Genomic DNA, 25,984 nt, shown 5'->3' on the forward strand with positions numbered 1-25,984 from the left:
TATTTGGGCCTGTCAACACAACAGAAATCGAGCTCGGTTGGTCGGTCGTCGCCGGCAGGGACCATCCGAGGATGTGTGTGAGCACAGTTTTGCGAAATTGATTGGTATTTTGCCGGTCGCAGGAAGAATCAGGCCGATCGTTGCTTCAATTCTTGCCAGCTCGTTCTGCGCTTCCGTTGCCAGTCAATTGACAAACAATCGAAAAGATCTGACTGGCAAGGCTGGGCCGAACGGCAGGATTCTACCGAAGGATCCTTTCGTTTTTACACCCGCCCTCAACGATTTCGGCGGACCTTCGAAAATCCGTACGAATTACGCAAATGTTTTGCTTGTCCGGAGCGCTGTTTATGTGCAGCTTTGGGCTCCGCTTTGCCGCCACGTTTCAGTTGACCGACGATATTTTCTACTTTGATTTGTTTTGCTTTTGTTTCGAGCCCGCGCCCGCAACTGCTGCCAGCTAATAGAGGACATTCGAAAGGATATTTCGCATTTGCATGTCCCGAGGCTAGCCGGATGCTGTGGCGGGATAGTGAGCAGATTTCAATTGAAACTGCATTTCGTCAGGATGCCAAACATTTCCATACGTATCAGGAGGCTCGGATCTTACGATTTACTAAGCCGCTGACGAAGACAATGTCGAACGTCCATGGCCGTTGATCAAAAGATGCTCTTCTGGCACGTAAGCAGCAGTAGCAGTGGTGGCTGCTGTTGTATGATGACGACGTGAAGACGAAAATGTAATCACTCGATCAACAGTTGCCTGGGACATAACGAACTTTTGGCAACCGGCACCGCCATGTTGTAATCTCGCTTCTTGATGCATCTTGTGCACGTGATTCAACCGCCATTAACATACGGGAATTGAGCTCCCATCGTTTGACAGAAGAGTCTGTCCTCTAAAGATAGTCTTGATACGTTAAGTTCGATAAGTTGGTGAATTATCAAGGTGAAAGTACAATGTTTAGGATACTAAGGTAACTTCTCCTCTTGTCCAAATCCTTCACTCGCCCACCGTAATCGATCGCGTTGCTTTGATTAGCCCTCGAACAGCCCGCCTTCTACCCAAAAAGCTTCCTAAACCACGGTTCTACTGTCGCGCATTTGCTCAGGCCCTTTTTGTAGCACACGGTTATGCACCGATCGCCATTTATTTATTTAGTATTTATAATGTTTTGCAGTTGAAGTTTTCCAATACGATCGCAATATTGATGGGCCTCTTTTTTATAGCGTCGACGGTTTTGCACGCCCTTGACTGACTCGTACGTTCGCTCGATTTACGATTGACGTTGAAGATAGATTTCAAAAGTTTACATTCTGCTTCACCTATATGCCTCTGTACGTATACATACATATATATTTATTTCTGTTTCAAGTTTTTATTCGTCCTACCTCAGTTTGGCTTATGTCAACTCGGTGCGGTCGGTCGGTTGGTCGGTCGCTGCAGAACTCTGCTTGTTTCCGGTTCGGTTCTTCTCCACCAGTTCTCGGTTTCTCGGCGAATTTGGATGCCACATTTTTTCCTTCGCAATGCAATGAGCTGCATACGGCGTGTACAGCACACTGCACAGTCACGATAGGTCGTATCGTGTTCCTTCCCAGCCCTCCGCCCTGGCTGTCTTCTCCTTGGGCACTCTGCACCACCGTACATTTCCTTTTGATAATTTTGCTTATTATGCTACATTCGCGAGATGTCAACCGGACTGAACGATTTCGATGCCGATCTGTCCCATCACGGGACAGTCGTCCATGGCACCGACGATCTGCAGGCGTTTATCCTGAAACATTCGCTCACCACACGTATGCCGGGCGCTGATCTCAAGCGGGACTCGGAATTTCGGGTCCCACCTTTCCACCGACTCGCTGGTCTCGGGTGTAATTTTTTGTGTCTGTTTGTTCTGGGTTTTGTTTGGTTTGTTTCGCATTTCATTTCGATCGACGGCCCGTCGGTTGTTGTGCGCCATTTTTTGGCATTAAAGCCACAACTCTTATTTCTGTCGCGTCGGATCACCATTTTGTGGCACATTTTTGCCGCACTCGAATTGCGAACGGAGAAATGTCGCAATTTCAAACGCAATTTGGCGAACCGGGCAGCTACATTCAAATTGAAATCCGTACGCGCTAGAACACTGGAAACCGCGCTGCTACCTTGCATAAAGTGTTTGGAAAATATTACTGTTGCGATCCTCAGCGTAAATTAGGCGAGTTGAATGCGCGTGCTTTGCTTTGTGTGATTCTTTCGCTTGAGGTTGGCGAAGAATTTAAAGCCATGTAGTGCGAATAGTGCGCATTGGCGAGCGCGATTCTCCGACATCGTGGCGGTGTAATTATGGACCTGTGGGTAGCCTGTGAACCAAATGTCACGAAAACGAATCCCAAAACTTGAATCCACCGCTCAGCGGCTCAACGGGGGAATGAAGGAAGCTAATAAAACCATACCCCAAAGCCCATTAAACCAACCCAGCCAGACGGGATAAAACAACACCGAAATGTATTTTTGACCAATTTCAGAAACATGTCCCATGCAAAAGTCGATCAGCGATGGAATGGGGAGGGCTGTGCGAAGCAAAAACAAAGACGTTGCTCATTTCGAGGAAGCATTTTTGAAATTGTTCCGAGTAAATTTTCCACTCGAATGCCGCACATTCCTGGCGGCTAACAATGCGGCAACCCCCTTGCTGCAAGTTTGGGAAAGTAGCTCCCGGCGCGGATTAAAGCCGTTCGTCCTTTTAAGTACGTGATAATTTTAATCGTCCCTAGCCGAACTTCCGCCCGCGAACGATTCCGGCCCCCGAAGCGGTGAGATTACGGTAGTGTAATCGATTGCGTAATGCAATACGCTCGCTCACGTAATGCTTTTTGTCGTGTCGATCGGGAAGAGATCGAGGAGAAAAATTAAAATAGCTTCCAGCGACGACTGCACCATTCGCCACGGACTCGCGCAACCAGCAACACACGACGGCGCACGCGTACACAGACGCACATCAGCATGCGCACAGACACACACGCTCACACACACACACACACGTACGTACACGAGCGAGCAGGGCAAAGTAACCAATAAAAATAATTACAATAAAGCAGCAGCATATCGGCTTCTGCTATCGAAATCGAAATGACTCATTAAAGCTCTGTTTATAATTCACCCGAGGAGAAAACCGATCCGATACGATCGAACATGATCACAAAGGTGAGAAGTAGGAAAGGATGAAGCAAGGAAGGGAGGAAGGGGAAGGAGGAGACCCCGTCGGGGAGAAATAGCCCTCGGACAGTCGGTAGCAGCAACGTACAGGGCGAAGAAAAGCGATGGCGATAGCGATCGAAATCTTGCGTATGATTTCCGCATGTGTATAATTTGACAATCGTCAAGTAATCATCAAATTCTGCTTTGATACGCCACGGTTTTGCTCCCGCTGTTGCCCGTTTATCCTCAAACTCCGCGGCGAGCGAGATGAAAGATATCGGCCCAAGTATCAACAGAGGACCGGCCTACTGTGTACTCGCACGTTGCGTACGGCTGCTCTGACAGCTCCACGAGGATACGCGACTGTGTGTGCCGAGGTTTTTCTCCTTTTTTCTCCCGCTCAGCTTGGAGTCCGCTATCAACAGTGGATTCGCGTTTTTGTTGTTGCTGTTCCTGTTGGTCAGCTCATCAAGGAGCACACAGTGAACGAATTCAGCATCGAACGTCGATCGATGACGATCGACCAAGCGCTGTGCCATTTTCGCTGCTCCGTTCTCTGCGCCTGCGAATTTTAGCCCGCAGGCCTACACGGTAGTTTGCCTCGGGTTTCGGGCTCCGGCTACGCATTATGCTGCTCATCCCGTTTGGTCCTTTGTGGTGCGTGTTCTCAGGCATGCCTGATATGTTACTTCGCGCGGAATGATATTTCTCCATTAAGGTTCGCTCCTACCCTAGTTCCGTTTCTCATTTTCTCTGTCCCACTGGCGACTCCGAAACCCTGCAGGCATACGCGCTCGGGCTGGTGCTGCTGGTGGGTTTTAGAATGAAATCACCACCACGTGAACCGGGAACCGAAGCAAAGTGGCGATGGACGAAGCAACGGCCCCAAAAACAAAGGAGCAAAACAACAACAAAAAACATGTAATTTTAATACACATCCTCACTCTCATTTTAAACCATTATCTGATCTCTGGCCACTCCGCGTGTCCGTTGTGTACCGTGCCGCATTTACATGTTTGCGCTATCTATTGCCCTTTGGAGTAGTGATTACAGGGTTAAGAAGCGCAGGGGCGCATCAGCTCCCTTCAATCGATCATCAATCGAAACACACATCTTAATGACGAACAAGGGGTGTCCGAAGCGGGAAAAACGTTGTGTCTTGTTATGAGCGACAATTGATTTTATGTCACAATTCGTCGCCAAGAAGCAACGTCCACAAGCAACAAAGCTTCCACAACACTGGACTAAAACAGCGCCGAACTGAACGGCTTGCCTTGACAGATCAAATGGCTGCGCCAGTTTGCATGGCAAGTTCAAGTTCGTCGCCGTCGGTTGAATCTAAGTCTTTCGTGTGCTTTCTTTGCTCTTTACCAAGTCTGGATCACGTTTCCCGCTCGGGGAAGCAAGGGAGCTTCAGCGATTCAGCGATCCGAATGTATTTTCGAGTTGTTTTCTTTCTCTCTCTATCCCACAATGTCTACCGTATATGCCTTCACCGGCCTGACTCATTGCCATCATCCTGCCGAACAATGTGCCGGGTTCGAGTTCCATTCGACCCGGCGCGCTTTTCACGTTCCATCCCTGGCCCTTTTGTTGCGCAGACCTGTATGGTGTGCCAGGTCTGTGTATGTGTGTGCGCCTTCGTAAACCTAGTAATCACCTGGCTGAACGATGGAGAAGAACGGCGCATCGGGCAACCAGGACGAAATGGAAGGGAAAATTAAAACCTAAGTAACTGAATTCCAACCCCAAAGACAGTCGACTCACGCTTCAGTCGTTCGGTCGGGGTCACCTATCATTCCCTTGGTTTCCCGTAAATGTTCCCTAGTTCGGGAACGGTTCGTTTCAGTGACTCTTGCCCGAGACTCTTACCTAAAATCACTCTACGAAAATACCTCTTAAAAAGTATCAAAGCCTCTGAATTTGTCACATGACCTTCTTTTCTACCATTTTCTACACTACAATTACTGTCCATACCATGGGAAACCTGGGCCAAAATTCGGCAAATAGTTTATCCATCCAATCATCAACATCACCCTCTGTGCTCTCTGTTTTATCGTTCGGCTGCTGACGTCAATAGCAACGTTTTATGGACCAAATTGTTTCAACTAAATCAACATCGCTTGATACCAGATCGCCCCACTCTCAGCTGCATGCTGGCCAAACACACACACACACACACACTCACCAGGCACTCCCAGAGTGAGATTGGGATCGCTGTCGCGAAAAGGCAACAGATTTCGATCTCCTCTATAGAAGGGCGCCACGCCACTGTCCGGCTCGTGCTTGATTCCCGGCGTTGTGTGTTGTTTGGTTTTTGCGTCGGTGTTGTCTATCAAATTCATCCGCTATCGATCGCCCTTCGGGCCTGGCCAACCGGCAGAGAGTCGAGCGGGGTACGGTGCGAGCCGGGTGCGAGGGATAATTTCTGTTTAATTTGCGCCAACGTTTTGGCCGCGCCACGTCAAACGTGTTGGTAATAACTGTAAATGGCCGACCCCAGGACGGAAGGGTAATTTCCAATCCAGTATTGAAAATGATTGAAGGGCGAAGGAGGCCGGAAGGAGAAGTGGGAGCATGTGGCTGTGTACCAGGAGTAATAAATCATCGAATCGCCAGCATCACCACCATCGCCGGCTGACGCGAGAACCGCACGATCCAGCGCAGAACCAGACCATAGGAGATCGGACCTTTCGGGAGGGAAAAAATTGAAACTGCACGCAAAAACCGATCCTAGATCGCCGCGGTCTGGACGCGGTGTGGCGAACTAACGACGCGTTTTTTTCTTCGTTTTCGTTGTCGAGACGATTTGAAACGAAAATTGCACGCCTCTTCACCGTGTACACGCCGCGTGTCTGCGCTGCGCAATTCACCTACTTTACTAGTTCGGAAGTATTGAAGCAAATTTGGGCACGGGTTCGGAGTTTCATGAGAGACATTTTTTCCGCATATCTTCCACCAGCAGCGGGCAGCTTTACTCGGCCAGTTGCTTTAACGAATCCATGCTAGACAAGTGAAAGAAGCTCGTGTGAAGGCGTACCGGGCGAAGCCGTTCAACGGTGCTCGAACGGTGTTTCGTCGGTGTGAGGCGTGAGAAATGAATTTTCTAGCCCCAAAACTCTGCCCTATCTCCGGCGCTCAGGGAACAAATCCGATGAACAACGAGTAGCCAACGAGCAGTGGCCAAAGTGGCCTTTGAAAATAATAATTTACTCCAAATCATCCGTGTCGTATGTTAAGACAGCCACGGCACGTAGTCAGTCACCGACGCCCGTTTGAGAAGAGGCTGTTTTCGTTGCGGTTCAAGACAGAGGCCAAACATTCCTTATGAATTTTGAATTTCAATTCATTCACACTCGTTCGTTTCAGACTTGCATAGAGCCGGTATAATTATGAGGCTTTCGGGAGTCACGACAAACCGTGCCACTTCGGTTCCTCGATCACATTCCTCTACAAAATAATGTTTTCCCAAACACACACATGTTGCCCACTTGGCGTGTCTGCAAACCGAATGAGTAACTGTTTCCACAATTATATCATTTCTATCGCTTTTGTGTGTGTGTGTGTGTGTGTGTGTGTGTGTCTGCATATCGTCACGCATCTCTAATATGGCTGCATATATCTCGTTTCTATCCAATCTCTCCCGGTATGTGACTGCGAAATCGGAACCGATAATCGTTTATTACCAGCTACATCGAAATTGCGTAAGTTTGTCAGTCATGAATGTCGCCTAATGCATCGCCTGATACATTGCTAGGTGCATATCCTGCAACGCGGGCAGAAGTGCATAATTAAAATATGCCATCACGTTGCATTTCGTTTGCAACACGGTCCCTGCTCGAGTTGCCAGCTTCGGTGGACATATTTATCTAAATTAAACATAGCACGATCGATGCCTCGAACATCATCAAATACCTCATTTGCATACTTACGCGCTGCATTAAGATGCACTCTGCCTTAGCTCACACCCCCCCCCCCCCTCGTCGCCGCTCGCCCCTTCGCTAGTGTGAAGTGAAAAAGTGAAATCCATTTTTCGAAATAGGAACATCAAGGGAAGAGAATTACGTGTGAATTTTAACTACCTGCAAACTCCTAGAAGACCCAACACACCGCGTTCACCATTCGCCAGCTTGCCACAGCTTGCCGGCTACCGAAACTTGAGCCGCACGTGAGCAGCGGGCAGCACCAATGGCAGAAGTATAAATAATGAACACTTTCTATCGCCGACAAGATGCTGCGGCTGCTAGTAGCGGCGATCCTTCGGGCGCACCACGGGGCCTAGCTGGCTGACAATCTGCGACACAGCCCTCCGGGGGCCAGCGAGTCCCCGGACAAGTGTGTGCGGTTGCCGAGATCTACAAGTAGAAAGTCGACTTTGTCATCGTTTCGCCTGCCCGGTGACTTCCCGCGTCGACCGCCACGAACACCTTCATCTCCCGGTCTGCACACCACAGCGCAGTGTCGTTTGCGTCTGTTTGCCTGCACACGGTTGCAAACGGCCGATTTTATCCAAAGTTCCCGCGAAATCGCTCCACCGGCTCCATATGCAAAGCCGTCCCGGTCCCGGTCGAAGGGATGGGACAACACACCGGGCGAAGAAATATTCGCCTGTCGTCTGTTGGCGATTTGTCGTTCCCGCACCGCAGCCGTTGGGCCAGAAACCGGTCCGGTTGGTGGGTTTAGTTTTTCCTGGACGGTTCCTGATTTATTCAGCCTTATGTTAATATGATTACGACATACACACCGTTTTCGCTCTCTTTGGGGGATGCGGAATAGCCATATTTTGCGCATCGCCTCGTATGCGCCTCCAAAGCACCAACGCTTACCCAAAATAGTCAAATCGCAATGATGGCCTGCCTCGGCCACGGCGCAAAGTTCTTCGCCCGACCGCCGTTCCGAAATTCCTATCCCTTTTGCGGGCGAAAGTGCTTTCCATTTTGAAACCTTCGCGAAGCACCCCGGAGTTCATGCTCGTGTTCATATTATCATATACCTCGACGATCGCACTCCAAGCCGAGGAGGGTAGGAAACATAATCCTCGTCCTCGTCTCCTCGGCAGCGACAGCGTCCCGGATCGCACAGCAGGCACTTCTGTTCTGGTGCGTCCGTTTCCATCCACTTCCATCGAAATGGACGCTGGACGGACCGCACCGCAGCGCCTTAACACCTTTACACACGTTAATTATCCGATCGACGATAATGTGTCGAACAAGGACTGTGGATTCGCTTTCTAATGCCGGGCCAGAACTATCCTGCAACGGGCGCGTGTTGGAACCTGTTGCGCCTGTTCGTGCAATTATCGGTACGGTCGTCCAGAAAGAGAAAGTCACCAGCACCGCTCGGTTGGGAACTGGTGTAACAAAGTTGTAACCTTAAAAGGCACTGAGGCCAGGGCGCCTTCGTGGTACGCGATAGAGATGACAACAGAATAAAGCTGCATTGTCATAGACGTAAATGTCGGATCCTTGATGATGTGGTATTAGCCGGCTAAAGGTTGTCGTTGCTACAGAAGGGATAATTGTTGGAGATGATTGTAGACTTCCAAACGGTCTTCCAGAGCAGCTGTCGAATAGTTTGTAATTTAACACTTAACTCATTGAAACCCTTTTTTCGGTTGTCTCTCTGAGATCTTATCAGCTCTAAACGATCAGAAATATATAACTCAAAGCTACAGATTTCAACACCAGCAAATCATCTCCCTTCACTGAACGCGGAATGGTTCGTTGACAGGGCGGAGTCGTTGCCTTTCAACAGCGTCGTCCGGCACCTTACAAATAACTTCCGCTGGCCCATTTCTCATTCGAACAATGTCGTCAAAGTTTTTCTCCTTTTCCACGCCACTTTCTCTCAAACCGCGGAATATGCCACCCAAGAAAAAGGTTCCCAAAAATTAAACAATGCAACTTTTCAACCCCCTGGGTTAACTTCCCAGTTCCGATTCTTGCGGGAGGAAGTTGACGAAAGCAACGGAACAACGGTTGGCATTTTTGACGATTGGCTGTGTCGCTTCGAAGTAACAAACGGTCGTAGAAACCTATTGACGAACTTTGATCATACCAAGGCGGCAAGTCGTCCCAGGTCCATTACTTGACACTCTATAAGTTATTAGCCTCCAAGAAAAGTTGAACAACCTTTCACCACACCGGGCATGGGACAGTCGGCTTCTTGGCTACTGAATTTTAAGATTTGTTTCGGAAGCGACGGGGAATTGTTGCACCTCGGACCCCTTCTTTCTCGATCGCAGACAGCATTGAAGGTTCTCCAAGGTTATTATGACGTGGAAAGCGGATAGTGGGCACGCTGTGTTAATTAGAAACGCGCATGTTTATACTTCAATTAAAACCGTCGTTCAAACGTGCGACCGCCGCCATCCCGGCAAGCTCTCAGTTCTCTGTATGGGCAAGGGGCATCAAAGGGCTATTTCATTCATCCCCGGTCAGCCTGGGAACCGTGCGTGCGTTGATTGATGTTCTGTCGCGTTTCTAGAAAACGTTCGGCGTTTCAGAAATGGTTTCGTCCCAACACACTCATTAGGGCGCTCATTTCGGTAGCTCATTTCGGAGTTGGCGCCCCTTTCACAGACGAAATAAATCATTCAACGATAAAAATCATCTTTTAATGCAAACACACTCACAGACACACACGCATCAGTGGCGATGGTGCAGCGATCTAGCGAAGAATCAAAAGTTGCGACAACTGCACCGAAACGGACAGCTACCGAAAGGATCGTATGCTCGGATGGATTTTATTGCATCCTGCTGTGAACAGAGGAATCCGCAAGTGAAAGCCGCCTACCAACCGCGCTGCAGTGCCGGTGAAAAGTTTCGGCAAGCTGAGGTTGGGAAATCAATCCAAAAAACCCCCCGAAGCTAAGGCAAGTTCATCAGTCTCCGGTTTCGGGCACAACCTGGGGCTCTCGCACGTTCAGTTGTCTCTTTGCCGTAAGCCGCAAAATCAAATAAACCGACCGACTTCCGTTCGCGAATTTTACATTCTCGTGAATAGCTCGCTTCAACCCTCGCTGTATGAGGGGTTGTTTGGGGGAACGGGAACGGTCCGGGCGGGATGTGCCGAGCGGACGAGTTTTATGTCCTTTTTTAGTGCATCAAAACCAACGAGAACCTACACGGAAGCCCGCTCCGCACAATCAACAACAATGCGAGAAGGGCAAGAAGGGATTATGAAGGAATGGCGCTGGTCCAGAATGACCCGTCCGACATTTCGGCTTGACTGATTTCGCATTACCGTTTGCCACTATCTCCCTCCGGGGCCTCCAATATAGGGAGCTCGATCGCGATCTCAACATCACAACAATCTCGCGTCCGAGCTGCCGATGGCAAAGATAAACGCGCGCGCTGCCGCTGGCGATACGACGGTAGCCCGGGCCTGAAGGGTTCATTCGAACCGCATGGTCCATCCTTTTCGCGAGACGGCCCCACCGTTTTATTGTGGTGCCGTTTTTCTCGATTTCTTTCCTCTCCACACACACACACACACACACACGCACCCAACCCTAGATGATGGTTTGGCAGCATTATGTTTCGTTTTCGGCTGAGAGTCTGTGCCTATCTCATTGTCCGGATGGCCCTCTTACCTTGGCACTGGCATTAACTTTCCTTCGATGTGGACGGTTTTTGTGCGGGAAGCGTTGAGGAGGACTTTTTGTTGCTGTCTCAACGAACTATTGAGCTATCCAGGTCATACCGTCACCCGGCCGGGACACAATCGGGAAGATGAGGCCGTTTCCCGGGGGCCAGCGATCATCTGCGGCTGATCGCCTCGTTCGCCTGCCTCACTGCTCGAAATAGAATCACATTAAACTTGTCATCACCCAGCTGCCCGGAAGGAATGTACCGAGAGCCAAAATGGCGTTGACGGGCACACATCAAGGCGGGGCGGGCCACGACAATGTCAAGCAAGATTTCGATCGTCATGATGTGGGCTTTTATTCGAAGCGGAAAACGGGAAGCTGAAACAGCAAATGGACGTTACGTGGTCAGTGAATGGGAGTAGAGAGAAGCCACAGGCGAAGCTCTTGCTACTGATTTAGAGCCAAAAAGCAACAGACAATGATCTGTAGCTACAAGGTCCAAAAATGTTAATTAATTAAATTTTAATATAAGTAAAACAAGCCGGCTTTGCGCAATAAAACCTGCTGCGCCGAAGAGACCCGTGGCCAGCATGTGTCGCGTTCCCATTTCAGACGCTCGGTTTGAGATCGCAAATTTCAGTTGGATTTACTTAAATTGTTGCCCGCTGGATTAGGAGGCAACTCGGGGCTCGGTGCCGGCCTGAAGATGCTCGCCATAGCCAGCTAATTAAGCTAATTTTATGTCGAAAAAGAACTCTTATTGCCAGCCCGTTTTCACCCTGCCGACCTCACCGTCCTCCACCCGTCCTGGCGGTAGGTTTGCGCACGGATCTGGAAGAACGACCGTCAACGTATAAATGTCATCGATCGACATTGAAAGGGTATCTTACTGGGGACGGTTTCGTTGCTGTCGACTTTTTTTAAGTTCCAGCTCTTTGCCATCCTGATAATAGCGGGATGGGAATGAGTTTGAATTTATGGCATCAAGACCTCCAAAGAGAGTGTGTGAGAGAGAGAGAGAGAAGAGCTTCCTTCTTTAGCGATCAGTAATGGAACAACGGGCCGGCGACCGATGAGTCGTAAAGTTGTCGTTTGCTTATCCGTCGTACGCTTGCGTGTACCTGCTTAGCGCGATGGCTGTGTCAAACGTTTAACAAGCACTTACCCAAATAACCGAACCGCTCGCCACCCTTAGATGGATGTGGGAACCGCAGGGCACATAAATCATTGGCATTTATTCGAAAAATTGCATTAATAAATACAATCCCGTCAATGTACTGTGGTCCTCCGCGTCGACACGCCAACAGCCCGTGTGGTGTCTTGTGAGATCATCTCCAAGCGGACGACGGATGGATCTTAATTCTCACCGTCACGAGAATCCCACGACGCAGCCGAAACGCCGGAAAAAAGCAATACCTGCGAGTCGCGCTACATCTCACCGCCAGCACCGCATGCCCTCGACGCTCTGCCCAGCTCGGCCCAACAATGGTGCGCAATTTTTGGCGGGTATTAAGAAAATTGTTTCCTTCTTTCGGTTAATTAATATCGACAAAAGCGCGAGATCGAGGTAGCCGCAATCTTGCCGGTACGATCGCGATCTGTTAATGGATACGGCTGTGGACCACGGCGCTGGGTTGGTTCCCGCGATCGCGGCTCGCTCGTACCGTTGGCCCTCCCCCATTTTCCCAACCTAACGATTATCGATCCGAGTTCTCAGCGGTGGCAAGGCGTTAAGGGCGCTCCGGAAGAGCAGGGAGATAGTACAATGAGTGGAGTGAACAACAACAACCACCACCACATCCATCAGTCAGTAACTCAAACACCATTACCACGACGACACGACGGACCCTGGCTGGCTGACTCGCTGGCTGGCTGGCTGGCCGACCGGCTATATCTCAATCCCACTCGCCAGCGTAGCCCGGCATTTCGGAGGGAGCCGTAATTTCACAATTCTCACTTAAGTGTTAAAAAATCTTTCCATAATTTTACCCCTGGCATGGCGTCGTCCGACTCGCGTTCTTTCGCAGCGGTCGTGGCGAGGACCTACCGTCGACGACGCTCGGCTGCGCCAGAAAGCGTGTCATTATGGCGAAAATAATCCAACGGAATGTTTTCCGCTGCCGTTGCCCTTGCTCCATTCCCAAAGACCGTCCATCCCCCCCCCCCCCCCCCCCTTTCGTGCTGTCCAACCATCCGCCGATGGGAGGATCATCGACGCCGGCCTCAAACCGATTTCATTAACAATTTTCATTGCTTGTCAAGTTCGATCATGCCGCTCCCATGATTATTTCGAGCGCCGGACGCCAAAACCTGCGTCTGCTTTCTGGTGCACGAAATCGAACTCTCGACGAAACGACGAGCGAAACGAAGCAGCAGCCGAAAAGAGGATGCTGGTAAAAATCAGTTAGAATCTCAGCGCTGTAATGGTGGCATTGCAGGGCGCAAAGCATTTTCTCATTATTTGGCACCACCTTTCTTCTGACTCATCAAACGGTTCGGGGTCTCGTTCGCGGCGTACGATTGACATTATGTCGCAGAGAGGTCTTTCAACTTACTTGTTCGAAACACTTTAGCTTTATTTTCATTTTCCGGGGTTTCGTCAACGTAAATCGGCCAACTACGAGCCAGAGCGACTCGGACTGTGCATATGAGCGATTTAATACACCGAGGCGTTTAATTTGCGACCGATCACTAAACAGCTCCAACCGGCCCCAACCGACACTGACGCGTTCGACGAATCTGCAATCTCGTCCCTCGACGGCTAGAATAGGATCGTGATGCGCGGATTGGCCACACATAGTGCTCAGCGCTCCCGTTGCTTCGCCCAACCCTTCCTACGATAAGAAAATCGATTTTGAGCCATCAATGCGCGTTGAATAATAATTGAAAACGCCGTGGACGGGGAACACAAACCGATCGATCGACCGATCCTGCATGTGCTCATCAGGACGTGCAGTGGCTTCGAACGCTGGTGGTAAAAAGGCAATCGTAAAGTACTCGGTGATTTCCTGCAGATTGCATCGATCTTATACTTTAACGGGAAACTCATTCCCGATCCCGACTCGATCTTGTCCCTCGGCTTGGCTCGGTTTGTACGACGAGCCGGAAAGAGCTCCTTTTTAATTTTCTCCACCGCCTCTACCGACTGTTCCTGTCGAACCCCGCCCTTCTATCTGCGTCCCAGTTTCCCAGGTGTCGTGATCGTGATCTCGGCGAACGAAACAGCACTACAAAAAAAAGAGGGCCAACCGAGTTAAAAACGCTTTCGGTGGGCGGATTTCGGACTTAATCATGCTTGGAACATTATCAGCCACGACGGCGCACCGATACCGGGCCGATAGCCGAAGCCGTTCGGCCACTTCCCGCACATCCTGCTCGTCGAACGCACCGATTCAGCGGTGGCCTCTGCCGAGGTGTTGATCTTACCCTCCGGGCATGGGTTGTTTGGTTTTGATGCGTCCATCTGCGGCTGCTACCGGCAACGACCAACGCTCGTCAACGAGCACCGTGGATCGCTTTTAATGGGAGACAATAAGGGTATCGTGCTGGGTTAGCTCGTATAATGTTTACCTTCGATAATTTTGCTTCCCGCTCGTTTGGGTCGAGGCCAATCCGATTGTGGGGCGAACGCATCCCGTGAGGAGATTTTTTCCTGGACACACCGAGACTTTCGTACTTATGATCGGTAATCGATCGAGCAGGCTAGAGTGCGTTCAAACCACTGTCGACGCGCCTCGATACCGACGAAGCTACTCATAATCTTCTAGAAAATGTGCCACCCTTCCTGCCACCCAAATGCCGCATTACCGGTTCTTCTAGCCAGTGCAAAGAATGTGTGGTATCCGGCAGTCAGGACGCACGGCTTATTTGGAGGGGCTAAGTGCGCTACATGTTATCATAAAATTAATATTTCTCCTTCGCTCTCGCTCGCTCGCTCGTCACGATCGGCTTCGCCCCCCTTTTCCTGCGACCCTGGCCGGCTCATAATCATATCTCCTGCGCCGCCGCGGAACCGGGCTGGCCTTATTCATCCATTATCCTTCTTGCTCCGCACCATTTCCTTTTTGTTTTTATCGATTAGCCATCCAATAAAGTATAATATTAAAACTTTATAATGATGAAGAATTATTTTGCACTTTTATTTTGCCTTCGTTTTGTGCTTTTTTTTCTTCTTCTTCTTCTTCGTTCTTTCTCCACCGTTGGCTCCACCTGTGCACGACTGCTGCGTTAATTTCCGTTGGCCGATCGTCGATCCTCTCGATCGCCGCGGCATTGGGTTCGGCGGACCGCAGCACACACAGTGGCGCATTGGCGCAAAGCCTTCATTAAAGCCGAGCGTGGAGCGAAGGAGAAGAAGCTTATAAGTACCGGGCCGGGGCTCGATATTACATTCTCCAACTGCACTGCACGGTGCTGCACTCGCACTTCAATTGGCGCAAACCGGCGATGATCGCATCTGATTGCAATGGCGGCAGCGGTTTGCTCGAGCGTTGATGGCTTTTTTCCTCACTTTTCCCCAAAGGAGGAGGCCCTGCAAAAACGTGCAATGCTTCTTGATAATTCTGGCGTCCCATCAAACACATCGCTTTTTCTCTTTCGTTCCACGGGCATACTTTTTTGTGCTACTCCCGGACAGTATCATAATGTTTGGGACGCTTTTTTTCGCTGTTGTTGTTGTTTGTTGTGCGCTCTCTCTCTCTATCTCTCTCTGGTCTGGAATATATGTGCCGGTTTTCTCGACATTTTCAACCCGAACCCTGACGGACGTAGTAGCAGCAACAGCCATCCGGGGCACCACGAATGATCTGCGCTGGTTCCATCCCTCTCGCCAACATGGCGCGGGACCGGCCGATGCCAACGCTGATAAACGTAGCTCAACCATGGCGAATCCCTTTTGCGTGTCAAAAGGTGCGAATGGCGCGAACTGAACCATAACCACCGGGCGAACGAAACTGCGCAAGGTGCACGACACGGGATGACCTCTGAACTACTCCTCCGGCAGATTCACCTGAGCGGAAGTGTAAATATTGCACACTGGCTGCGATGTGTGAGTGTGTGCTTCTAGAACTTCAATTTTCAAGACAACGAAACGCTCAACACGATTCGATTCGCCATCTTGGTTGAGAAGAAAAGAAAGCCAAAAATTCACACAATCCTCGTCTTGCTATTGTTTCACCTGCAGCAAGCACACACACACACACGAATGTTTTCTTTCACTGTCGGCCAGGGGCGATCTTATACAGGAAAAAAGGGAACCATCAGTGGCATGCAGTTTTCCTTCTCATTGTCTGCCGGAGGCTCCCATCGTACACCGCGCGCAAAGAGCCAATCATATTCAATGAGTATTAATTGCACAGGATGAAATATTAAATTTTTCGTCGTGCCTCGCCAACATACGGCAGCAATGAAAAAGCGGGGAGAGATCGCAACCCCCGATCACATTGCATTGGACGATCACCTCCGAATGTGACAGAGCCATCTTGCCAATCTCGAACAAAACCAGAAGAGAGAGCGTAAGATAATGGCACCAACACAAGCTCCACTGGCGAGCAACAAAGAAAATTACCCAGAACGGGAGAAGTGCAGGAAAAAGGGCCAAGAGAAGAAACAGAGAGAGAGAGAGAGAGGGTGGGTGTTTTTAAAAACAATATGGTGGCCTCGTGATAGTCGCCATCATTGGTGGGTTGATGATGGCGATGCACGACAGTTAATGAAGATATCGCAGAATGCGCTCAATTTGAAGCGATCCCGTCCATCATTGGCCGGTCGACGGTCCTCTGCACTCACTCACCCGGTTTGTGGGGACCACCACCCGGCCGTATAGCAAGGCGTCGGATAGATTAGCCGCAGATAGACTTCCATCACCGTAATCGACGTGGTCGTAAAGACAGAGGGTCCTTCGATAAATCATGCAAGTGCAGCCCGAACAAGCGGCGCAAAGCGGATGATCATAATCTGCTGCACTTGCTGGCGTGTCGTGTTGTCTAGGCTGGAGTGCTGCCTGAGAAACCATCTGCCCAATATTCTGCACAGGTTCCGTGCGAAACCTTAGAGCGTTTAAGCACTTTTTAATGGATCGAGAAGTTCCATCAAACACTTGATTGCTTGGGCCGGGTTTAATACGCTATTTACTAAATTAGCTTCGGAAATGGCGATATTTCAGGCATGATCACCAGTTGAGAGGAAGATGTTGGCAAATGGGGCTGTTTACGTGTAAGTTATTTGTTTATTTTGCGGCCCAGAACGTAAACACCGGAATAAACATGTTTTCATGTACTCCCCAAGTGCTGTCAACACTAGTCAAGGATGATACGGAACATACCGGCTGATTACGATCTGTTCCCCGCATCAAACCATTCCAACAGTGCCGAAACGTATATAAACTAATATCACGAGAAAATTGCCAGTTCTGCTTTGTTTGACTGTCTTTCATCCGTTTTCTGCTCCTGTCATCGTAACACAGGGCTTCTGTAGCAAAAATCGAAAACGTATTTGTAAAAACCCATAAAGGGTCTATAAAAGGGTAAACTTTACCAACACAAAAAATCCACTTCCTATCTTATCGAACATCAGCCCAGGGCCAGGGCCGGCTTCTGATAACAGCTCGAGTAAACCCAGCTATTCTACGCTGCTCGCCGATTGTCCAGCATAGTGCGACGTTGATAAGCTTCAGTTCATGCTGCTCCCGTTAATACGACCCGTCACATCGGTTCGACGACATCGTCAGTTACATCTTACCAAACTTTTACCAACCAAAACTTCGAAACCCACAAAGATGCGTGCTCCAGTGCTTGCAGTATCGATCCTGCTCGTGGTGATTCTCGCCGTCCAAACCACGCAGGTCGAGGCGGACATCTACTCGGAAATGGCGACCTGCGCGTGCAATCTCATGTATCGACCGGTCTGTGCGAGTAACAACGAGACCTACTCCAACGAATGTGTCCTTAAGTGTGCCAGCGAAACACCCACCGGTCGTCGGATCGGATTGCACAAAGTGAAGGATGGCAACTGCAACGAAGATTTGTAGATTTATCTCCACTAAGTGCTGTAAAACATCGCATCGCAATGTAAAACCGATTTTATAAATACACTTGCATACACTGGCATATTGTTTAAGGCAACCGAGTGTCTTTCGATGTTTATTACCACTGCATGACCACATCACACCGAATGCGTCACCGGGTTCCCACTAGATGCTTATCGTTGATAAAGTTAAGGCATCAAGACAAGCTCTTTTTTATGATCGATTAGTGACAAGTGCTTTGACAAGCTTGTGAGAGCGTGTTGAAGACACGGCACTTTAAAACTTCTCGATAGAATTCTCGAGAACTCTGCGTTAGAATATTTTTGCCAGCAAACGATGCTCTGCATTTGGCCATATTCCTGGCAATGTTCTCAAAGAATCAAGCGTGAGTTATCGTAACTTTTGAGCGATTATCAATATTTCACATTACTCCTTGCAATCGTGAAAGATTAAAACTCTGTCAAAGGCGTATTTACAGTACGTGTGCTTGGATTTATCAGCTTGGAGGTTTTAGGAAAAAGTGACAGAAACGCTATCCAACTCCAACACACAACAGGTGCAAGTCTACGCAATCAGTGACTCTCCGTGTTTGTGTGTGTGTGTCAGACCTCCACCACTACAATACAAACTTCCAACGAAAGGAAAACACATCACCAGCATGCTTTGTTTTTGCGATAACGTGGGCCATATCAGTTGGCAGTTTTTTATTTATCAGCAGCAAAAGCGCATCGGACTGATTCATTGCCTAGCGCGATTTCTGCTACAGCTGACGAACTAGTCTAGTGTCTCGTGTCTTACCCGTTGCAGGTGATAGTTACTTGCGAATTCCCAGTTCCCCCTAAGCCAAACTGTCCGAGATGCGTTCCTGGAGCTTTGTGTTGCTGTTGTTGGCCGCGGTGCTTCTGCTGGGCGGCGAAAGTGTCCACGGCCGACGCTCTGCCGATGGAGTTTGTGCCTGTCCACGGATGTACGACCCGGTTTGCGGAACGGATCTCAACACGTACGCCAACCGTTGCCTGCTGGACTGCAAAGCCGAAGAGTTGGCGGCACGATCGATCGAGCTGCGCGTTCTGCGCCATGGTGGCTGTGAGGAGCCACTCGAAATAGCCGTCGAGGAACAGCCGGACGAGTGATGCGCATCAAGTTAGCCGTAATTTGAATGTTCGACTGTTATCGGGGTGTGATAAAATCAAGCTTTTATCATTCAATAAAGGTTCTAATCATACATTGATTTCCATTTCAACAGTGTTCGAGCGTGTTTATTGGGCCACCCGATGCGAAATAGTTAACATAAGTTAACCGTCCGTGTTCTCAAAACTGTTCAATACATCCGCTACTTTATCAGGTGACTTTGCAATCAGCGTAATCTCAGGCTCGTCCAGCAAGCCGTACCAACGGCTAATCCTCGCCGGAATGCCTTCAAGGGCTCTCCAACGGTGCAACCTACACCGTGCCTCTTGACTGTTTCATAGCGACACACACACACACACACATGTTCACAATGTCTGGATGCACACGGGGGCCGGGCAGGAAATGCAATCATTATACTACCACCGCTGTCACTGCTTCAATCAGTGATTGGCTCTGATCGAACATGACATTTGCACACCATTCCGATTCATAAAGTGAATAGCTCGTCGCATCTTTGATGTCGATATTGCTCAAGATGATCTGATCCTGTTCTGCCCCCGTCCTGCCACCTATCTCTCCTGCCTCTCGTTCCCACTCGTGCGAGGGGCGTGCAAGTTTTGCGCTAGGGGGTGGGGATCGATCTTACGCACTGGAATGCGAACGTAGCGTGCGATCGTGTACGCAATTCCAGCCAGCCAACCTGGTCCGCCATGTTGCTTGCACACGGATGAGTCTTTAATAAAATCATCCCCCATCTTGCCTCTTTACCCACTGTCTCCTGATGGCAAATTAAAAGCCATTGCATTCAATATTGGAGGAGAAAAAAAAGACTCAGCCTCAGTCTGCCAAATGCCAGCATCTAGTAGGCATCTGCGGTGGGAACTGTTGGGAAGAAATCACCACGTAATGTTGCCTATATTTATTACACTGCCGGCATCGATCGTCTTGTCTATGCGATGGTGTTCTACGATCTGGTGGTCGGTTGCGGTTGCAAGTCGCTAGAAGCTTAAGTCGAGAGCGTTGGGGTGGGACGCCCAAGCCACGAAGAACAAATAACGTCCGTGCGGGGTGAGGATTATGGTTATTAATGCAACGATACTGAGCCAACTGGTAGAACCGCCGCTGCGTTGATTCAATGTAGGTGATTAGTTAGCCGATTGGAAAATTAAAATTGTATTTTCTATCAAACTGCATCGTTCCTGGGTACGAGTCTCTGAAAGAGTCCCTTGAAGCTTGTATCGAAAATCTTTACATTACTTTCGCGTCCATGGATTCCGCGAAAAACGATCTAAAATCATCCTCACAACTCTGAAGAGCAAATCTGTGCCGCCATTTTCTTTTCCTTCCCACTGCCCGTGCCTACTCACGTGTCCCACTTCACCGCTCAGAGTGCGGTGCGTTTTGTAATTATTTTTAAAATTTTGTCGATGATTATTAAATACATTCCTGCTGCCCTGCTCACGGTGCGTTCTCTGTCGTGCACTCGCCATGATCGCCACCCATTTCCGCCCGAAGACGACGAATCATGTTCGCTCGGCCTGGTTGCTGTTGCTGCTGCCCAACCATCGATCGCAAAGTGATTACAGTGATCGCGTTCGCGATCATTCCTCCCTGTGCCCGGCCTCACTGACGCTGAGCTTTCAGCAATCGTAGAAAGCTTGCGGTGGAGACTCGGGCAGGAGAGACGGGTGCAGAAGGGAAGGAGATCTTGGAAACCAGAAACGCGCACCGAATGGAAGAAGGCCCCAGCAAAATGGGAACTCACTCACGCAATCTCGCAATGGCTGGTGCTCGGGTTTTATTATCAAATAATTATCTATTTCTTACCCTGCGTTCCTACGCGTCGTTCCACGCTCGTTTTCTTCCTCACTTGTAGTTACGCCTCCCATCGCCAAGCGACACACACATACAAACCATGGGGATGCAGATGTATCGGGCGACGATTTTTATTCATATCAAGTCACGGCGCAGGATTTTAGCGAACCATTTTTGAGCGTGCCATCTGGGCTGAATGTCGGGGCAAAACGCGAGCACGAGAAGTGATGAAGATTCCTCGTCAACGTTGATCACAGTCTCATCTTGATCGAATGGGCGCAGTTTTTTTTTTGCTGCTCCTTTCCGTTTTCCTGGTAGCCTAAAATCGGGTTCATTCTTTAAACTCTTCTCGGATCTCGGTTCGCCCCATTCCGTGAGTCTCCACGTAATTAGATACGTTGAGCTGCGAATCGAGCTCGCGGGCCTGTGAATTTTCCCTGCAAGCTGTATAATTACTGCTACTATTCAGTTCTAACGACGGGTGGTACCTTCTTCGGGGTATTACGTCTTGATGAGAGTTTGCCCACGACTGATCGAGATTGCGATGTGCATTTAGCAAACATTCATTGCAGTACTTCAAATAACTGGCCAGATAGACAATTCATACAGTGTTTGATTAATCTTTTTGATTAATTTTAAATGTTAAGTCGGTAAAATGTCATTGCAGACAAGCAGCTAATATCATACTCTTATCTCTTCTCTTTACAGGTACGTTTTGCGATGACCTTTGACCATCAGATTTCCTCAACTCTCTACGCAAATAAGTATCAAAAACCTTGACAACAATTTCTTCACAATTCTCGCAACGATCGGTCGAGAATGACTTACTACCACAACTACCCTCCCGGATAGTCACTTCTAAGCTTGGAGGACCAGATCGGCTACCTTTCGACCTCCGAACCGATCCTCTCAAACACATATCGCGTCTACGTTGGACTCGACAGTGTAAAGCAAGCAAACAACAAAAACCCAATTGTTCCTGAACAATGATGGGACGGCACACAAAACAGGGGGTTGTTTCCAGATCGCGACAGGGGAAAAAAATCCCCCCCCTTTGTACGCCAAATGGTGTACAAAATTATATAAAGATAAAATGCATCCGAGCCATAATAAGAAAATAATAATCACATCCAACCCGGTTCGCTCCGGCCCGGCTAAAGCTAACAAGTTCAGAAACCTCGAGCTTGTGGCGGAAGAACACCACGCCACGTGGGGTGGCTGGCGGACAGTGCAGTGAAAAGTTCATCATCTTTCGTCCATATCTTTTGATGGATCATGATGAATCTCTCATTCGCTGTTTGGCCTTCTGCCGCTTCCACCGGCTGCCACCGGCTTGACGTTTGCGGCTTGTCGCCAACTGGCCGGTGTATGATCATGGTTTTCCGCCATTACAAATGCACACGCCACGCAATAACGTGTGCATCCTATGAAAATCGAACCCGATCCACCGTGGTCCCATGCGTCCCCTGGCCGGGACGAATCGAACCCGATCGTCCTCAGCAAAAAACGCAGGGCGCACGGATGGTTGTACGACTCATATGTACACATAGAGAGCTGCGTTTTTTCGTTGGTCGGTTGGCTTTCCATCGGCGCCTTTACCTATCATCATCATCGTGCGCGAATCCTTGCCAGCACCAGCAGTGCAGTGCAGGCTGCAACAACAACAAAAAACCGGGCTGAACACACGCGCGAAAGGAAAAGGATACCGCTCGCGCAAAACAGTGCAACATTTCCTTCGTTCCGATGCATGCAACGCAGCAATCAAGAAATTCGAATCTTCCGTCGAAGCAAATTTACTAACCGAGTACCGGGGACAGTGAAGCAATTTTCCCCGCAATTTGCTCCGTCTCGCTCGTACTCGTTCTCTCTCTCTCTCTCTCTCTCTCTCGTATGCCTGCGGGGTGGACGAAGGATGAAATGATCCCGGGCACCCTTCAGGCCATGATCGGCTGGTGTCGAATGACCTGTCCGCAGGGCATTCTTTTCTCCGACCGCGACCACGAAGAACACCAAATCCGATCGAAGAAGATCGTGCCAGATGATGGTGCCAGAAGGAAGGAATGTTCGTTTTCCGCCCCACCAGCTCGGCTTCCCGCCCATCGTCGCCGGGGCCCGGCCGGATCCGGTCACGATGGATGGAATTGCGTACGCCGGAGCGACCGGCAGCCAAAGTGCATTATGATTGCGATGCTATCTCATTTGCGGATGATTTTCATTCAAGTTTTGCTGTGTTTCTTTCCCGTTTTTTCCCCGTGTTGTGTGTATGTGTGCGCGCGCCTCTCCCTACATCCCAATCATCAACCGCAAGTAGTTTTTCCACCGCCGTTTGGCTCGTACGTGTGGTGGAGCCGAATCGATCCCGAGTGCCCGATGTTTGGTACGAGCTTTTCGCTGATTGAAGGTTGCCGGGATGAAGATTAGGGTGCATTTTCGTTCCGTTTTTCATGCAAGCCACCGGTGCACCAGCCCCCAACCGGACACTAAAACCAATCTTGCGCCGTCCTCACCATGCGCGTCCGCCCGTGTGGCGCACCCTCGCTCGCGAACCGATCCGTCTGCCGGACCGGTCAGATTGTCGGTAATGATGAATTTGACGGGCCAGCTCGTTGTGCACCGCGTATTGCGATGTGCGGTAAATTTTTTATTATCCATCGCCATCCAGAAGAAGCAGCAGCAGCAGCAAGGATGATCATTGCACTGCAACGGAGGTCCTTTTTTGCGCTTCCTGGCCGTTACGTCTGCTGCGGTGGAAAAGCAATATAAGCTCATAGTTGGCAATTATTTTGGCAATCTCTTTGCTTCCCCTGGCCGCCGCCTGTTCCATTCCTTTTTCCTCAAAGCTTTCCAACGCCAAGTGCCATTACGTGACCACTTTCACGACTCCCGAGCCTCCTGCGATGTTAATAACTAAAGGTTCGCCAGCAATGAACAGCAACGGGGAGCAACAGCAGCAAAAAACACCTCAACCAACCTGAACTCCACCTTGAGAACGTACCGATAAGCAAAGATGCATTACTTCCCTGGCACGGATGATAGCCTTCTTCAAATTTTGTAGCTTCCAAACAGCAACAACAAAAAACCAAACCACAGCCAGCAAATGATAAAAGACCAGAAAAGAAAGCGTAAAACTCCATGCGCCTCTTTATTTCGAGCAGTCGGACACGATGATTCCGCGCGCGAGATAAATCATTTCCCCCCAAAACTGCAGCCGAAATGGGCGAAGAATCATAAAAATCATACAAAGCACGCACGGCCACGGAATGGCCACCGGATAGAGCGCTTCCTATAAATCACGGATCATCGAATCACCCAGCCGTGGGTCCGTGTCCGAAAGCTGTCCGAAAGCAAGCCAGAAGCAGCCGGCCCGGCAGACATCCTCTTAAGCCGTGTAAGCCTTCATAAATTTTCATCGTTTTTTGGCAAAATGTTGTAGAAATGTGAACGCCAGACTGCTTCTGGTGCCGGACTGCAACCAGGCTTGCTTTGTTGTAGTTTTGTAGAAACGGTTAATGCTCCAGAACTCGAACATTTCCACTGTCGAACATTTGGACGTGCAGAACGATGGATAAGTCGCATTCCGATGTGCGTGTGTGTGCGTATGTGTGAATGCTATGCGTCACACCTTAGTCATTCTACCCGGTTTATGCATCCATCGACGAAAGTGCATCGAACTGCAGTGTGTTCCGTGTGAAATCCTTTCCGCTAATAGTCAACAATCTTTCTTCCGACGATAGCTTGGAATGATGGAATTTGATTTAAAAAATGATTCCAGAGAACTTTGGTGGGTGTTTGTGCGTGTGTGTGTGTGTGTGCGTCCGGGCGGGAGAACATTCCTTAAACTGTCATCACTTGGTGAGATGAGAGTTGAAAAGCGAACCGAAACCCATAGGGACCAAAGCGCGAAACAAAAAGGCGAAGGATACAACTAGCAATAATAATAATAAATATGAAAAGTATCCACACAAAAAAAAGCCACAGAAACAATCAAACAAGCGACATCGAAATCGTCCGGGGGGGGAAAATCGTTGACGACGGGTTCAGGTAAAAACAAGAAACGAAACAACGAAACAGCAAATGCACACAAATACAACAAGAACCAAACAACAACAAAAAAAGGTGACCGCTTCGGTACGACTGAGCTGTGTAATGGAAAGAGGTGGCCACGAACAGAGCCACGAGAGCCAGGAGAGCCCAAAAAACAGACAACTGCAAACGAACGACCTAACCAAACTCGCGGTCTCGCGGGACATTGGATCAAACGAAACCTCCTTCGAAGACGGATCGAACGAATCGAACGGAGTAGGGATGATCAGGCAGCAGGACGAACATTCAGTGGAGGATCTCCTGCGACGGTGGTGGGCCGGGCGGAAAGCGAAAGCTTACGTTAACATTCTCAATAATCTTACATTTGTCGCTCAACCCGTTGATGTTGGTGGCTTCCATGATGGCTGGCCTGAACAGGGGTGGAGATCGCCAAAATTGGAGGATCATCGGGCGAGCAAAGCGCGCGACAACGCGGCTATGTGGCCGGGTGTACGTCTCCTGAACATTCTCGTCCATGTTTGTCGCCAACGTGCCTGCCCATGCTCTCCCTAGCCTTACCCGGACTCGGCCCAAACGATTACTGTCTCCATATGCAAACGTTTATCGCGCGAGTTCGATCGCGCGACTTTCCTCGGCTTGTCGTTGCATTCAATCCCATCCCCCTTGCGATGCGATTGTTCTTTGAGGAGGGTTTTTTTTTTGTTGGGTTTGCCCTGTTCTCCTCTGCTCCATTCGATGGAAGGTTTCGCTCTTGTATAGAGTCTCTTTAAGCGAAATGCTAAATTAAGCAGATGAATCGCATCGACACATCGGTGAGAACGGAAACGCAAAAACCAAGAATACGCGTGCCACAGTCGCCCCTAGCCGGGTCGGTCGGATGGCAGGATCTTGGGAAAGTCTAACTCCAGCTCCATCCAGATCCAGATCGATCCCGAAAATGGGCAGGCACCGAAAGGATTCGTTGCCCATCAGCCGTTGCCTTTTTGTCAGCGGTTTAAATGTCCTTCTGACTTCAAATTAGGGATATCCAGTGTTTGTAGCGCGGACGTGGATTTCGTTGACGGTTGGCGGGCCTTTGGGAGGCCTCCCTTTTTTTCCTTTCGACCTCGGCTCGGCTCGGCTTTAGCCTTTCACGCCACGCATCCGGGATGAGATTCATTCATCCATCCATCACATCGATCCGTTTCGTTGCGACATA

General features: G+C 49.5%; 2 protein-coding genes across 3 annotated transcripts in view; both read left to right on the top strand.

Annotated features, from left to right (window-relative positions):
• Positions 1-25,984, top strand: part of LOC118514091 (protein dachsous) — a 79,798-nt gene that overhangs the window by 32,264 nt on the left and 21,550 nt on the right. The gene's annotated exons all lie outside the window — the stretch shown is intronic.
• LOC118514102 (serine protease inhibitor Kazal-type 1-like) lies at positions 18,080-19,039 on the top strand. The gene has a single exon (XM_036060668.1). It carries the CDS (start codon positions 18,654-18,656, stop codon positions 18,927-18,929), a length of 276 nt encoding a protein of 91 aa, XP_035916561.1. The 5' UTR covers positions 18,080-18,653; the 3' UTR covers positions 18,930-19,039.

Source organism: Anopheles stephensi, chromosome 3 (assembly GCF_013141755.1).
Source record: "Anopheles stephensi strain Indian chromosome 3, UCI_ANSTEP_V1.0, whole genome shotgun sequence".
NCBI classification, from domain to species: domain Eukaryota; kingdom Metazoa; phylum Arthropoda; class Insecta; order Diptera; family Culicidae; genus Anopheles; species Anopheles stephensi.

Coding starts and splice junctions, on each gene's coding strand:
- LOC118514102 (XM_036060668.1), top strand. CDS start 18,654: ATGCGTTCCTGGAGCTTTGTGTTGCTGTTGTTGGCCGCGGTGCTTCTG.